This window comes from Galeopterus variegatus, unplaced genomic scaffold (assembly GCF_000696425.1).
Source record: "Galeopterus variegatus unplaced genomic scaffold, G_variegatus-3.0.2 Scaffold3152, whole genome shotgun sequence".
NCBI lineage: Eukaryota > Metazoa > Chordata > Mammalia > Dermoptera > Cynocephalidae > Galeopterus > Galeopterus variegatus.
This window is the reverse complement of record NW_007729263.1, coordinates 231,352-249,232: the sequence shown is the minus strand read 5'-3', so window position 1 is coordinate 249,232 and position 17,881 is coordinate 231,352. Positions and strand designations below refer to the sequence as shown.

Below are 17,881 nucleotides of genomic sequence, written 5' to 3'. Positions count from 1 at the left end.
CTCTCAGGATCGCGCTGTCTCCTGTCACGGCCGCTCCAGACCCGTCACCATCTTAGAACCTAATCTACAGGCTTATCATTCTGTGTATTCAGCAAGGGTTTTAATGTTTCTCTGGGGGAACTGAGCAGGCAAGTTCCTTGTCTGAGGTCACAGGCATGGTGAGCAGCAGAGCTCTCATTCAATCCCCTGTCTCTTTCATAAAGGCCCTGTGATTTAGATACACAGCCAAGCCTGGCACTGTCCTAAAACCATGCAAAAATTTTTTAAAATTGCAGTGAGAATCACATCTAATTTTGAAAAGGTTCTCTCCAACATGAATATCCAACCAGACTTTGGAAGTTGTGTGAAATGAAGAATAATACTTCTTTAGCAGGACATTTCTGCACACTGCAGCACCTCAGGCATAACTGGCATCTGCCCAATAAAAGGTCAATATAAAATGCTGGACAACTGGCAAGAGAGATCCCCACAACATCTCTCACAAGGTCTCCCGTGCTGCAGCCTTCCTCATGAGGCCCAGCTACTGACCCACCATAACTTCCATGTCCAGCGAATGGCAGGATGACCTGCTCAGAACAGCACTCAGTGAGTGATTGCTTGAAATGCTTAGTGCATTTCTCATAAGTGACCTCAGTGTGGGATTAAAGGATTCCCTTGTTATTACATCTATAGGCATAAAACCTTTCTTGGCTGGGCCACACCAGTTTATGCTTGGCCTTTCCAGATGGTCATGGCCCAGGCTCGTGTCTGAGTTCCTCTGTTGTTTCTCCAGTACTCTGGCATCCTGAGGCTGGTCCTTCTCCACGAGGACGACCCCTTCAGTCACCTTCCTGGATATGCCCTTCATCCCTGGAATGCTACCCCAGGTCCAGACCTGAGCTTTATGATCAGCCCTTTACACCCCATGTGCTTAGAGAGGTTGACTGACTGACGTGTGTCATGCATGGGGTTAGAGTTAGTGCTGATGGCTTCAAAATGCTGTTAATCATCTAGCACTGTGCTGAGGAACTTTCACTCACAGAGATGCAAACCTACAGATGTAAGACATGTACTTCATGAGGGCCCTCAGATCTCAGTAACCACCTTCAATATGGGATGTCTCCACTTTACTTGAATGTAATCTAATTTCTCAGGAAAAAACACTTGTTCAAATCCTTCTTCTGACATCCCTTTTAATAATTCCACCTGAGCATTCAACTGACTTCTCTACAGAGGAAAAAACTATGTCAGAGAGCAGCAAAGGCTTAAATAATTTCTGTTTAATTCTAGAACTTTGAGCAAAGAAGCTAAGACCCACTTCTGTACTATGGCCTCAGGGGAGATATGTAGGAGGCCTGAAGCAAGAAGAAAGAAGGCCTAGGGCCATCTTGTTGAGCCTAAGACACAAGGAGAGCTCCACACACGAATGTCTTTAGAGCTTAGATGAGTTAAGATGAAACTCTTTTTCCATTCATTGCATTTGAATTAAACTGTACCATGTAATTTTGAGAAGTCTCAGGTGGTACCTGCCAGTAGTATGTGTTGTGGCTCCCATGGAAAACTGTGTGCAGAAAGGCTTGATGGTCTCCATGTTTATGTCAGTAGGTCAAGAGTAATATTGAAAAGGTGCCCTAGGTCTGAGGAAATTGCATATGACACACATCTCATTTCTGCACATGGCCTTGAGTCCAATGACCTCAAAAGAAGTTTTTACCACAAATTCAGAAGTCCTCCTGTGGGATAATATCTTACAATGTCCCTTAACAACAAATAAAAACTAAATAAGATTACCCCATAATTCAGTGAAAGTTATTAGCCATTTCCCCTAAAATGGCTGGATGGTCATGTAAGAGAAGTTTACCAAGGGCGGGGTGAGGCATTGGGTTATGCTAAACATAACAAAAAGAGCCTAGAAGCAGACTTCTTCTACAAAATCATACTGTGGACCTAGTCTGTTTTGATTAACCTAGCCTTATATTGACTCCTGCTTCATATAAATAAGCTGGTCCTCTCCCAAAGGCCTTAAATATCAAACGAGATCACTTGTGCTAGCTGTGGAACAATGGAGAACAGTTCAAAAATGCACAGAGGACACCTCCAGAGGGACCAATTACAACACATCTTAGAGGATGTTTTTAACTCAATTATAACTAAAGCACATGGCCATGAAAAGGACAGGGTATGATGGTCTCAGACGTCTCTCAGGACACTTGTAACAAATCTGATCGTCATAACACAAATATCACAGGAGCAAGGCAGGTGTCATCAATGAGTGAACACACAGGATGAGAGTCAGGAGGGAGGAGTGGAGTCAGTAAAGACCCCTGAGCTAGTGCCCCCTTCACAGAGGCAGCTGCTACTCAGCTCTCATTGCTACTGTGCCTTAACAGAGGCTCAGTGCACCAACCAACACCATATGACATTTTTCTAAGATGAGACAACAATACAAATTTTCTGTGTGAATTATCCCAACTTCAAACTTTAGCTTTCAAGTCCAAACTTTATAAATAACACTGTATATGCAGAAAAGAAGAGGTTTTAAGACAGATACACCCTTGTGCCTGTGGCATGTGGGTTTTGCCTCGTATTATAGACACTTGAGTACAGGTCTTTCTAGCAGTGTGGCTGTCAGCGTCACAGGGGCATACTCTATAGCTCACTCATCTTTACATTCTCATCACCTGTAAAACTGAATTCCACACAATATATGTAAAGAACTTGCTTCTTGATCAAAGATGTAATGAATTTGAACCAGAACAGGATTCATGGCAGAACCCTATTAGCTCTGCAGATAGGGTTCTTTCAAGTATCTGCATTAAGTCCAGACCAGGTCACCATTGTGACCACAGGTACATGAGAACATCGCTGGTAAAATTATTGTATTTTCAGGTGACAGGAATATTGCATGGTAGTAAAATATAGTACAAGATATTTTAAAGTCATATTAATTAATTTTATCAGAATTTTATTGTATTTGATATAAGTTTAGGGATCTAATTCCAGTTTTTCCACCTAGAAGGGGGATCGGTGATTTAACATTTCTTAGCACACAGGACTTCCCACCTGTGATACACTTCCCACCTCTGTGCATTTTCCCAAGCCAGTCTCTTTGCTTAGAAGGTCCATCCCTTCCCTAATGCTCTAGCAAACCCCTGCTCATTCTTCATAGTCCTACTCAAATGGAACCTCTTCTAGACGCTTTTCTGGACCCATTGGTTCAGGTAACTTCCTCCAGCCCATGTGCCCCCATAAAGCCACGTTCACCTGCATGCTGTTACGTCAGAAAAACATGGTGCTGTCCATGAGTGGGTGCTTTACTCATGCTAAAACTAGCCCCTGCTCTATCATGTTCCATGGACTCTGTTGCTCTACTCCCCAGTACCATTGTGGAGACTAGGCTGTCAGAAAGCCTGCTCCAAGAAAAGTTGTAGAATCTATGGTCGACCTACAGCCAGTGTATATTTTTTATTTACAGAGTTCATTCCAACTGGAAGACCTCTGCCCTGCACAGGACCCCTTGGAATCAGATTCCTTACAACAGAAGGAGCAGAGGATCTGTCCTTGGGAATCCATTGTTCAGCCATGTGATCACACAGGAAGGCTGACTGCACAATCTGTGGGTTTCTGCACGGCCAAAACTCAAAGCCCTCCTGGCTCTGCTGGTCCCAACCCCAGGGGCTGCTCTATCTCTACATTCTCAGGGACCAGCTGCCCCTGAGCTCCAGGACTACCAGTTGGGTCTGTTTTCACAGGAGCCACAGCACAGAGACTGGGTAAGACATTGAGCCCTAGGGCTGGGACAGGAGGGGCAGTGATGGGGCAGCCACTGAGGGAGGGTTGAGCAGAAGTTAGTGCCAGGAGGCTGGGCACACTTTGAAGACTGGAAGAAAATGAAATATGATGCAGAGTGACAGCAGAGGAGCCTTCAGGATGAGACAGAAAAGAGTGTGTCAGAAGTGAGACTGGATACAGGAGTAGTTACTTCTCTTCTTTTCTTGCAGGAAACGTGGTTCTAAAGCTGCACGATTCTCAACTTTGTCTGCTCCTGTTGGGGCTCCTGGGAATGCTTATTTCAGTCCATGCCCCTCTGGGTAATTTAACCCAGGGTCAGTGGTTTAACATCCAGCACGTAAATATGACCCTCTCCCCATGTGACGATGCAGTGAGGGCAGTGAATAGTCACAGAAGGATTTGCAAAGGACAAAATACATTTTTCTACACAAGTTACCCAACTGTAACTAGAGATTGTAACACTCTAGCACCTGTTACAATGGCAACCAGAACTGTCATCAAAGCAGAGTGTGGGTGCCTTTTAGCCACTGTAACCTCCCAAGGAATGCAGTGTGAACAAGATAAGGAGCAGCTGGCCATGCAGACAATGGGGAGGATCATCCCAGCACAGACAGCACATTCAAATGCCCTGAGAAAGACCTGGATGTGACATGTTGGGAAAATATGCCTAATCTAAGAAGACTAGAGCATTGATAACCAAGAGCACTAATGATGGGAGCTGATGAGATTCACACCTTTCAGGGCTGAGAACATCTGGCTAAAGAGGGGCTTTTAATTGGGATCAAGTGCACTGTTTATTTTTTTTCATATATTTTCTCATTTTTATTTATTTATTTATTTATTTTTATTATGAATATTCATGAGATAGAAATTACCAGAAATTGCTTTTGTACACTGTATCCCCACCCTATTGTCCCCCAACCACCATCCCCCTCCCCCTCTCCCCCCACTCCATCTTGTAGCTCTAGGAATGTTCTCTCCCTCTGTTGGATCACGGCACTACTGTGGTCTTTCTTTCCTTCCTTCCTTTCTCTCTTAGCTCCCATATCAGTGAGCACATGTGGTATTTATCCCTCTGTGTTTTGCTTATTTCACTCAGCATAAGTTTCTCAAGGCTCATCCATGTTGTTGCAAATGGGAGTATTTCATTCTTTTTTATGGCATAGTAGTATTCCATGGTATATATATACCACACTTTCCTTATCCAATCATCCATCAATGGACATTTAGGTTGGTTCCATATCTTGGCTATTGTAAATAGAGCTGCAACGAACATGGGAGTGCAGGTATCCTTTCAACAAGATGATTTCCATTCTTCTGGGTATACACCCAGAAGAGAGATTGCTGGGTCGTATGGAAGATCTATCTGTAGTTGTTTGAGAAACCTCCATACTGTTTTCCATACTGGTTGTACTAATTTACAGTCCCACCAACAGTGTATGTGTGTTCCCTTCTCTCCACACCCTAGCCAGCATTCATTATTCACCATCTTTTTGATTATAGCCAGTGTAACTGAGGTGAGGTGGTATCTCAATGTAGTTTTAATTTGCATTTCCCTGATGACTAGTGATGTTGAGCATTTTTTCAAGTATCTGTTGGTCATTTGTATGTCTTCCTTTGAAAAATGTCTATTTATCTCCTTTGCCCACTTTTAATTGGGTCATTTGTTTTTTTACTGTATAGTTGCTTGAGTTCTATGTATATTCTGGATATTAATCCCTTGTCACGTGCATAGTTAGCAAAAATTTTCTCCCACTCTGTAGGTGGTTGTTTTGCTCTGTTGATTGTTTCCTTTACTGTGCAGAAACTTTTTAGTTTGATAGTCCTATTTATTTATTTTTTCTTTTGCTGCTTGTGTTTTCAGACTCATGTTCATAAAGCCTGTGTCCAGACCTAATTGCTGAAGTATTTCACCTATATTTTCCCTTAGTAATTTTACAGTTTCAGGTCTTATACTTAAGTCTTTAATCCATTTTGAGTTGATTTTAGTGCATGGTGAGAGATGCATATTTAGTTTCATTCTTCTGCACATGAATATCCAGTTTTCCCAGCACCACTTGCTGAAGAAGCAGTCTTTACCCCACTGTAGATTTTTGTTGCCTTTGTCCAATATCAGATGGCTATAAGCTTGAGGGGTGATATTTGGGTTCTCAATTCTACTCAACTTGTCTGAATGTCTATTTTTATACCAGTACCATGCTGTTTTGATTACAATAGCTTTGTAGTATAATTTGAAGTCAGGTAGTGTTATGCCTCCGGCTTTATTTTTTTTTGCTCAGGGTTGCTTTGACTATTTGGGGTCTTTTGTTTTTCCATATGAAAAGTAAGATTGTTTTTTCCAGTTCTGTGAAGAAAGTCGTTGGAATTTTGATGGGGATTGCATTGAATCTGTACATCACTTTGGTAGTACAGACATTTTCCCAATGTTAATTCTTCCAATCCAAGAGCATGGAATTTCTTTCCATCTTTTTGTGTCTTCTTTAATTTCTTCCAGAAGTGGTTTATAGTTCTCATTGTACAGGTCTTTCACCTCTTTGGTTAAATTGATCCCTAGGTATCTTATTTTGTGTGTGGCAATTGTAAATGGGCTTACTTTCTTTATTTCCCTTTCTGTTAATTCATTATTTCAGTACATAAATGCTACTGATTTGGGGGCATTTATTTTGTATCCTGCAACCCTACTGAAGTTATTAGCTAGTTCTAGTAGTTTTTTGAGAGAGTCTTTAGATTTTTCTATATGTATTATCATGTCATCTGCAAATAGAGAAAGTTTGACCCCATCTTTTCCAATCTGGATTGCATTTATATCTTTCTCTTGCCTGACTGTTCTGGCTAGTATCTATAGTATTATGTTAAATAGAAGTGGTAAGAGTGGGCATCCTTGTCTTGTTCCTGTTTCAAATGCAGTGTTTAAATAGTAGATTAACATGACCTGAAGATTAATCTGGCTGCTGTGCCATAAATGAACATCAGGGGGACAGGAGTGACAGAGTAGGGAAGGGACCTTGATTGGGTATGATGGTCAATGAGGACTTTCTCCTGTACGGTTTCACATTTTTGAAAGTTAATATGTTCCTGTTTTCCTCAAGTAATTAAAATTGAAATTTTTAAAATTGCCTTGACTGAGAACCAGACACACATGAGCATCTTGGCAGCAGCATCTCCACTTTATCTTTCTGGTGAATCTCAATTTTTGCCTCGCCTCTCCTCACCTCTTCCCTGAAATGTAGCTTGTGATGAATTCAGATCCAGACACTAATATCTCTTCCTAATTTCCCTAAGAAATGTCAACCCTCACTCAATCCTTAGAACAAAATATGCATTTCTAAATATATATGAATTTTCTGTTTATACCTATTGTGCTCCATTTTGATCAGATTGGATTTGACCAAGAGGAATTGAAACATGGTCATAAAAAAGCCCCAACTGATCAAAGGTCACAACCCCCTCTAAAGAATGGTGGAGACCAGAGGAAGGAAAAACTGACAGTCAAATTTTCTTAAATATTCTATGGAAAGAAATTTTGCACACCTCCTTCAGTTACCAATTCCTGTCTGATCCCCTCCTCCATAAGTGCTTCCCAACTCTACCATAAACTTTCTTTTATTCCTTGACATAGAACTTTCTCCTTTTTCCTAGCTGGAAAAAAAAGAGTTGGATTGGCTAAATCTTATAACTTATTCTGTGTAGGTGTGTACTCTAATCTCATAGTTATGCCATTACTTAAAGCACCACAGTTGGAAGTATGAACATTTACAGTTTTAATGAGTAATGTCTTGAGGCTTTGCATCTATTTCTCTGACCTAAAAAAATAGTTTAAATTCCTCCATGCAAACAGTTCAATATGATACCCTAGTCCATTTCCCGGTGCACACAGTTCTGAGTCGGATGCCTGGCTAAGTTCCTCTTCTCTGTGCTCCTTGCTCTGGTTTCCCATTGATCTCACCGGTAGCCCAAATGAAAGGAAGAGTGTGTGCACTGAGTTTCACAAACAGCAGTAAATCAGGCATAGTCACTTCAGCTAACACTGAGCACCTACTACAACCCAAGCTCAAAGCGAGGGATAAGAAGAAGCAGAGATAAAGTCAACAAGGTTGCTACTGCTGTAGAGACACTGAGAATAACTGAGAATCCCAGACAGGTCATGCTTGGAGGGGCTCTTCCCTTAGTTTTGGATGGACAGCAGGAGTGAAACCTGAGTCTCTTCTCTCGCTCTCCTATCTTTTGGATGAAGCCCTGATGAAAACATGTGAAATCTGTTGATTTACTTGGACAAATTGTGTACAAGGAATCATTTATGATATTATTACACAAAACAGTCCATGACCATACTTATGATTGTGGTATTTGGGTCATGACATGATCTCAACTATAGGAATACAATTTTCAAGCATGGAGCTGTGAGATTTAATGCAGATCCTATACTACTTGGCTGTGTAATTTTGGAAGATCATCTCAATATTCTGTTCTTCATCTACAAATGATGGGCTTGTATTAAATGGCCTTCCTGCTCAGACATTTGCAATTCTTCGATTCTGTAAAATGAGGAATGATTTTCTCTGTGTAGGTGTCTATGTTATTTTAGAAAGCTTTATATGTGTTGTCTTTGGAATGTATTTGTAAATTGTTTGATGACTTAAATTGATTGACTTTTTCTTATAAGATTCATGAATTTGACAGAAAATGCATGACTAATTAAAATTAATTAATTGCATATTGAGTTGATCACTACTTTAAGTCTACATAGTAAAATTTCAGTGTATCCACAATGGGGAAGCTATTTTGGCCTGATCCTCAGAACCATCCTTGCATTTTGGTGAGATCACAGAAACAAAAGCATGAGGGGTTATTTCAGGAATACTTAGGAATAAGAGCTAATGAGAGCATCTGGGTAGTGGATTTGTGGAAAATGTAGAGAGACTAGTCACTCTTCAGGTATAAACTTAGGGCTGGCCAGTTAGCTCAGTTGGTTAGAGTGTGGTGTTATAACACCTAGGGCATGAGTTTTGCCCCTAACAGCCAGCTGCCAAAAAAGTGGGGGAGGGGGGATAAATTTAAGAGTTTCACTCCTCAGATAGCTCTAGGCCAGGAAGTCTTTTTCTTCTTGAATTCAAATATGTCTAGTCTAATGGAAAGGCAAGAAGGCAAATATTGTTTATCTTAAAAATAAGCCATGGGTAAGCAGTGATACACAGAGCCCAGTGCATTCCGATCACTCAATCTGTTTCATTGAGATATTTTAGAACAATCCCTAAGGACCAAAGCCAACTTTCTTTCACAGTAATTTATATGACCAAATCTCATAAACATATCCCTGAGCAGCCTTTTTTGCCAACGTGCGTGCAGTGAACGTCACACCTGAAAAACCTTCACAGACTAAGTAGTTGCCAATAAAACCACCTGCGGAGCTTTTCAGACTGTGGCTTTGTGGGTTCTACTCCAGGTATACCAACAGAGAATGTGTGAATGTGGAGCTCAGGATTCGGCCTTTCAAACCTTTCCTCGGGTAGTTCTGACACAACCTGTCCCCAGTCTGGCATTTGGGCTCCACTTTTATCTGACTCTGACTTTAGAAGCCTTGATGGGAATTGGTAATGTCTTGGTGTTGAGGCTATACCAAGATGAGAAGAAGTGAAGGTACCATTTGCTTTGGGGGCCCAAGACAACGCTAGCTACAAACACTTCTGATCAAGAACATATACCCTGTGATACGACTTAAGTTAACCTGACCAAATCAGCACAGCTACACAACTGACCTACCCATCATCGAGACACACTTTCCTTTTTTAAAAAAAATTTTTTTAAAAGATGACCAGTAAGGGGATCTTAACCCTTGACTCGGTGTTGTCAGCACCACACTCTCCCAAGTGAGCGAACCAGCCATCCCTATATAGGGATCCGAACCCGTGGCCTTGGTGTTATCAGCATCATACTCTCCCAAGAAAGCCGCGGGCCAGCCCTTAAGACACACTTTCCTTAAATAAAGGGAGAAATGGTCGAAGGGTTTAGCTGAGACCCACTACCACAACAAAAGGGCTTCATCAAGAGAGTTGGTTTTCATGCTTAGTAAGAGCAGGGCAGCAACAGATTATAATTCCACAGTCCTCAAATTTTATTTTATTTTATTTTTGTGTTTAATATTGTTTAACACATTAACAAATGCAGACTTAAGTTGTCCACAACATATAACCAATCCACTGAGCAAATCTTACTCCACACCTTACAGTTAATAGCTTAAGGTATTTCACTGCAGGTTTTCACAAGTCCTGATTCAAACTTTTAATCTTTTCACAGTAAAGTAGATTGGCATATGATAATAAAATACATTAACTACTCGTTTCCTATACGGTGTCTTACACCCACATGTCCATTTTATATATACGACATGACAGTCTCTAAAAACTCTGTAAATATCAATGTTCTCTATAGAGGGTTAGAAATCTTGATTCTTATTTGATTATTAGATAGGGTTTTTAGGTAATGCATGTATAGGACAAAAGTCCTCGGATAGGAAGCAAGAGCCTACAGCTACGGGGCAAGAGCCACCAAATCAACTCTAATCACTGTTTAGTTAAGGGACTGTATACACTGATGTTAATGTAATGGGCTCATTGGAAGATTTTGTGAGAAGGAAACTTGCACAGGACTAAAGCCTTTAATGTGAACAAGAAAACTGAAGCAAAAAAAGGGATTGTTCTGAGTGCAATAACCCTTAATACAGCAAAACTTAAATGATGGGAAAATATGTGAGTTAAGATTTCCAAGGATGTTCTGCTAGATTAGTTAGTAAATAGGAGTTGTTCTGCATTTTGCTTTGTTTCTTTGAGTTTCTTAAGAAGTCAGGCACTTTAATGATTATCTTATTGTTTCTTTTGCATGTCACATATCTTAGATTTATGACTCTTTTGATGGTATACTGTTTAAACTATTTTGAGCCATGCATGCATGGATGAAGATTGTTACATAGCCAATTTCTTTATGTTCTTACTATGATTGATTAACCATTTGTTTTTCTTCTGTAACTTCCTTGTCTTTACAATAAAAACTGAAGCAAAAACTGAAACGGGGCTGCACCTCACTTCTCCTTCCTAAAAAGAGTCATCTTGATGCAGTCCCTTCAGGCTTCTCTTTGCATTGATATTTGCTTTGAGTAATCTATTTTGCATCTCCATTACACAGCGAGAGGTGTAACAGTTCCCTTCCATTAAGGAAAAACAAATTCTAGACATCCGGTCAAGATGGTGGAATAGACAGACAGTCCCCAACGTCACTCTCTCCCACAAAACAACCAATTTACAACTATAAGAAAAGAACAACAGCCAAGCTGGGGCCACTAGAACTCAAAGGAAGAGGAGGAAAGACTGGAGGAGAGACCTACAGAGTGCATGAAAGGCAGGAGAAGCCACAATGAGAGAAAGAAAAAACTGCTCAGACTATTTCGAGCCCCAGCCACTTCTGGCCTGTTGCTGCTGAGTGCATGGAGCAAAAGCCAGCAAAAGCCACAGCTGTGCCCTCTGAGTGAAGTTGCTTGGAGGTAGCAGGGGAGAAGAGGGCCTTGGTGGCCCCCAGGCCAGCAAGACTACTAATAGGGTTCCCGTGGACCCACATAGGAGCGAGGAGCCACAACAACTGAAGAAAAGGAGCCACTCAGAGGCCGGTGAGTCATCACAAGGGACTAGTGCATGGCCTGTCTCATGGGAAGTGATTGCCGCACGGGCGGTGGGGGAGACAGGCCCACTGGGAGAACACTGGGGCACAGCAAGGATCTGCCCCCTATCAAGCAAAGGGCCACTCAGAGGAGACTGGTCAGGAATATAGAACTGCATGGGGTGCAGTTTGATGAAAAGACTCAGGCATAGACCAGAGTTTTGGATCTCTTGAGAGCTGGAAGTACCTATAAAGTCAACCATTAAAACCTGAACTGCACAAAAAGCCTTCCCTAGGGAATCAGCAGCAAAGCAGCAATCTAGCTCAACCACAGATCTCAAGTGCTGGTCCCCACAGGAAGTTCCCCCATTTTAGAAGTAAGCAAAGGACAACAAATTAGTTCCAGCACAGAGTTTAAATGGTGGGAACAGCAAATAATCCAACACAGAACCAAAAGAAAAAACAAAGTACCTGCAACCAGAGACAAAGTTTGATATTAACAAGTAAAGGTCTCATTTCGCCAAAGAACACCTATAACACATAGAAGGACTGGAAGTCCCCTGGGATACCAAGCCAGAAAGGGGGTAGGACTAGGGGCCTCAGTAATGCCCCCAACACCCATAACCAATCCTGAGGGTGGGGGATGAAGGCCTTGGCCATGCAACCCGACACTCACAGCCAGCCAAGTGGTGACCACAGAGCTGCCATAGGAAGCACCCTGGGCTCTCCCAAGCCAGAGCAATGGGGGGCCTAAGGCCTCAGCCATGTCATCTGACACCTGCAGCCAGCCCGGCAGCAACCACTGAGCTGCTGCAGGAAGTACCCCGGTCTCTCCCAACCCAGGGCATGTGGGGGCCAAGGGACTCGGCCACACCTCCCTGACACATGCAACCAGCCCAACAACTACCACCAAGCTGCCACAGGAAGTGCCCCAGGCTCTCCCAAGCAGGGGTAGTGGGGGGCCTCAGGCCTCAGCCACGCCCCCCAACCCTCGCAACCAGCCCAGCTATAACCACCAAGCCACAACAAGAAGGGCCCCAGGTTCCCAAGCTGGTATGGTAGGGGGTGAGGGCTTTTCCACACCTTCCTGACATCTGCCCCCAACCCAGCAATGACCAAGTCACCACTGGAAGCCCCCAGTCTCCCCTATGGGAATAAGGGAGGTGCCACAGGCCTCAATCCTGCCCCTCCTCCTCCCTCTTTCTTCCATCCCATTTCCTTCCCCTTTCCCCTCTCCTCCTCCCTCCCAACTTCTCCACATCATCCTAGACTGTAAAAAATAATATTAATAAAATTTCATTTTCTTTAAAAAAAAGAAAAATGAATTCCAATTTTTTAAAATTTATTTTAATTTATCAATATACAATGTAGTTGATTTTCATGTCCCATTACCAATTCCTCCTTTCCCCCCATTCCCTCATCAACATCAAAATTCTGATTTTTTTTAAACAAAAAAATGTAGTCTGAGAATGACTTTACATAAATGGCCATGCGTGTAACCTGTACAAAATTAAGCTGTTTTAAATTCACAGACTACAAGCCACTGAACCCAAATGTCTAAACATACAATCTTTTCTGTACTACATTTCAGCTAATATTGAAGAACGAAGGACAGTTTTAAAAGTTTAATGACAGTTAAAAATCCAATTTTTGTCTACTGTAACAAGATACCTTAAATTACAATATCTTAGGAAATAAGACTGAATAATATCTGTTCTAGAAATATGGTACTCTTTACCAACTCCCACCCTCCCCCACCCCTTCAAAATCATAAGCAGCTCTCTTCTGTGACAGACAAATAATGTAAGAACTGTGATAACCCAATTTATGTAGCGTATCTCTTGGTCCACTGTCTGGCCATTGTCATATTCTGCTCTGTTGGTCATATACTGAGTGGCAATACTTCCCACCAATGGGTGGGCAGGATTACAGTCTGTAAGAAGTGAGCAGATAGAAAGGAGGACTTTAGAAATGGTTACTTCTGGACTCCAATTATCCTTCAATATTTCCAAGCAAATAACTCCTTGACTATTAACATGACAGTGATAAATTCTTGTCTGAAATGTAACTTTTGGAAGCTTGAAGGGATATTCTGGTGTAAAAGTGATATCGAGGAAGAACACAGCACCCTCATACGCTGACCCTGGAGGCCCTAGAATGGTTGATCTCCACTCATAGATGTTGTCCCCTTTGGGAACAGCACTGCAGTTAGGTGGAGGGTCTAAAGTGATGTCCACCAGTTCCTTCTGAATCCTCTTGGTGCTGGTGGAGAGGAGTTTGGAGTTTTGCTCATGCTGACTTTACTTTCCTTCTTCTAGGGGGTGTTTCTTTCTTTCTCGGTTTGCTGGTCAGAGGACGAAGTTGAGGAGGAGCTGGCGCTGGCCCTCGAATCATCATCTGACATGGCAAACCCCCCCACCCTGCCCTGCAAACAGCCTGTCTCTGTGTGTCTGGTTCCTCTGTGCGGCTGCGGAGGCAGAAGTGGAGGGTGCGGCTGGGCCTGGCCACTCCACTAAGAAACTTTTAATATTTACTCATTGGTTCTTTTTAAAATAACAAGAATGAACCCAATACATATTGACATTAATATATTTTTATTTTAAAAATCCAATTTTCCAAAACAAACAAAAAAAGAATGGCATTGTTTTACATTTTAAAAAAATCTCTTTAATGACTGTCTCAAATACAGACAGCTGGATTCTCATATCTGCTTTTGCATTCAATCTGTTGCGCTATGTTATTTTGTTGAATTATGTGGAAAAAAATCCGACCTTTCATATATACATAGTTGTACAGGTTAGGACCTCACAGATACCCCAAAAGGGTTTTGAGGACCATCAGACTCCTTGGGCCACACTTTCACAAATGCTTCACTGGAGTACAAGTAGTCTACTACACAATGTTACAAACACCCAAAAGAAACACTCATTCACCTGTGTTGAGGATTAACAGGAGAGGCTAACAAAACAGCTGTACATCAAGTGTGTATGCTACAGTAAAACCATACTCAGGTACTCAAAATTATCATGCATCAATTATATATATATATATAACACATATAAGATAATCAATGAAGATGGCAAAAAGAATATTAAATTATTTAAATTAAGTTTAAATATAGTTTAGTGTGTTAACAAACATAGATATCCACATGAAAAGGGAATGATGAGGGTCCTTAGGGTATAAAGGGTGAGATGACCATTAGAATGGAGACTAGTTCCACCTCTCACAGTCTATAAGTATATTTTATTAAGGAAACAACATTATTACCTAGGAAACAAAACTCTGATAATGCAGATATTTCAGGCTGAATTATGTGCCTATTTTAGAGGTGCACGTCAGAGGCCATCTGAACGGATAGGATTTACCTTACACCTACTGTGCATCCTGCCTCCCTCTGAGAGGTGGCCCACAGTGAAGGAGAACACTCAGGCTTTGGAGGAAACACACAGTTCTGCCACTGCCTGCTATTAATCCTCCATTCGGGACTCAGTATAATCTCTAAAATGGTGATACTGTGATGTATAATCCTGATTTTAGAGATGGGGTTAAATGAATCAATTTGTGAAGGTTAAATTAGTCCATTTAAATAAAGTAAGAAGTTGTTTTACAAACGGGAGCATTCCATTTGCTCTAGAATTGCTCAATGTGAATATAAAAGTTAAGTCCATCTTGGTATCTAAGTTTGTCTACCACATATAAAAATGGTTACCATTTCAAACTTTCCAGGATTAAAACACCAAAGCTTGATCCAATAATACTTCCTAGGTTCCCAATTACAAGAAAAAACTACTGAGTTGTACTCCTACTGGTCATGTTGTTATATTTCAAAAAATAATGTTCTCCCAGGTTTCCCTGGGGCCAGTGACACACATGTGCACCTGGAAAGATTTGATAACCACCACCCCACACACGTGCAGGAGCTTCAGTACGTCAGGTCCTAGGAGCATTGATAGTAACATGAGAATGAGCTTGTCAACAGCTAAATACATGGTGTGTGTGGTTGCTATTTTGTTCCAAGACTATATTCCAGCTTGTTTGTAGTAATAAATGATTGGAAAAAAATTGTGAGCCTGAATGAGGGATGGTTAATGAAATGATTTAATACCCATAGAATGGAATACTATGTGCTCATTAATCAGAATGATGTACATACTTTGCCAAAATATACCATTCGTGATGAAAAATAAGGTGCAGAATACTGTGTATAGCACCTATACTACTTACTATCTAGATACAGCTACCTACTATCTAGATACAGTGGAATAAAAATGGAAGAGGTACATATACACACACACACAAACACACATCTATAGATATACAAGTACCAATAAGCTATATATGTGTATAGGCTTATGTATCTATGTATAGATTGTGAAAGGATGCAAAGAAACTGAATACTTACTGCTTTTTAAAAGAAAACTGGGGCCTAAGAAATACAGATTGGAAGAAGACATCTTTTCACTGTATGCACTTACTTAATGTTTGAGTTTATATTTTTACCATATGCATGTAACATCTATTTATATATGTACATATGTATATGTGTCTAGTCAAACACAGACTACTTCACACTACCCCTTTCTCAGCCTGTTCAGAGGGTCTCTGGCGAGGATAGAAAGGTCATACCATGAAGAAGTGATTAAATGAAACCTGAAACTATCAAAATGATGCAGCACAGATTTGGCCTCAGAGGCGGAGACGGGAAGAACCCATGCTCTTGGGACAGAAAAGCGAAGAGCTCTGCACATAGCCTGTCACTCCTCTTCATGTCACCTCCATCTCCACTCCACTGTGGTGGTTGAGGCTCGTGGCACACACAGTGATGCTCATTAGAGTTGTCTGTCTGCTGGAGAAGAGTGTGACTATCCCAGGGCAACAGGTAGATTGAGCTTCCGGCCCGGTTCACTGCGGAAGATAGGGATCTTGTGCTTTGAAAGTTGATCTGTTTGAGATATCTGAATCCTACATACGTACTTGGTTGTTCTCCTCAGTGCTCAAAAAGCCTCTTGAAGATAAACCCTGTCTCAGCCTTGCTAGGTAGAACGTCTTCTCGCGGGGAACAAGCAGCATAGCGCCCCCGGCCGGCCAGTGCAGCCGCAGAACCTCTGCAGAGGGAGAGGGTGCAGCCGCCAGAAGACAGAGCGAGATCTCGATCAGTGCCTCCGCGACTTTTGTTGCAGCAGTTCGTGAAAAATCTTGGCTCCGTGACTCGGAGCGGATCACCCTAAGGAGGGATGAAGGCTTCCCGAAGTTGAGGCACCCGTACCCCACGCACTGCGCACCCGGCGAAAATTCCCCGGGTGGGAGAGGAACTGAGGAAATGCTGGAAAAGGGCACGTCTCTGTGTTGGACAATACGGAGGCCCCTGCACTCATCTGGCAGGAAGGGCAATTCCGCGTGGGAGAGAGAGTGGCTCTTTTCCCCTCGTCCACCCATGTCTCGCCACCCCACCCCTCCCAGGTGAGGCACCCTGAGAGACCGAAAAGGCTGGGGGCACTGAGGAGTGCAGATTTCAGGAAGAAGTCAAATAAGGGGGAGGACCACAGCAGGGCAGTCCAATTAGGGCACTGGGGCGCTGAGATGCCCAGACCACCCGCGGCAAGGCCACCGGGGGTCTAGTCCTCCAGATGGACCGGCTGGTTCTGCACACAGGCCAGGCGGATCTGCCCAGAGAACATGTTAGGCCTGTAAATACGGTTGGGGGTCCGGACCACGGGGAGACCACGACTCACTGGATGATCTTGAGGTTTCTGAGGCTCAGGTTACAGTTTCCACTGTAGGACTCCGGTACCTTGTAGGTATGGCGTTGCATATGCCATGTATCTTCCGGAAGCTCTGGTGAATGAACGTGTTGGTGGGCTTGCAGACCCTGGAAGCATTCCCCTGCGCCGCATGAGCACGGTACAGGACTGGCTTGACCCACCCGGGATCCTGGACCTCCTGTAGCCATGGTGATGTCTGTAAAACAGTCTGATCTAGCAGCAGATGCAAGAGGAGCGTCCACATCAGAAACACGTTTTCTTTTCTTTTCTTTTCTTTTTTTTTTTTTTTTTTTTTTTTTTTTTTTTTTTTTTTTTTTTTTTTTGTCCTTTTTGAGATCAGCTGCACCGCGCTCAGCCAGTGAGCGCACCAGCCATCCCTATATAGGATCTAAACCCACGGCGGGAGCACTGCTGCGCTCCCAGTGCCACACTCTCCCAAGTGTGCCGCGGGCTCGGCCCCAGAAACACGTTTTCTGAGAAGACCGTGAAGCGGGGATCAGTCCCTTTTCCTGAGACACAGAGTCTTCCTCCCCTCCTAGTCAAGAAATAAAGTATGCAAATTCTCTCTACTCTCCACTCGACTTTTCCTACATTCCCTCTCTACACATCTCAGATATTCACTTGGTCACACCCTCTTCTACTTGACCCACTCTTCCTTTCTTCTGTAGGGCTTCTTCCTTTATTCCCATCCCTCCACC

General features: G+C 42.5%; 1 protein-coding gene and 1 pseudogene across 1 annotated transcript; one reads left to right on the top strand and one right to left on the bottom strand.

The window, feature by feature from the left end:
* Positions 1-3,980: 3,980 nt before the first annotated feature.
* Positions 3,981-4,304, top strand: LOC103599933 (non-secretory ribonuclease-like; the record flags this gene model as incomplete). Its single annotated transcript, XM_008584130.1, has 2 exons — positions 3,981-4,213; positions 4,296-4,304. Coding segments are annotated over 2 exons (242 nt in total), but the record flags the coding sequence as incomplete, so codon positions are not given.
* Positions 4,305-13,243: 8,939 nt separating this feature from the next.
* LOC103599927 lies at positions 13,244-14,052 on the bottom strand (annotated as a pseudogene).
* Between the last annotated feature and the right edge of the window lie 3,829 nt (positions 14,053-17,881).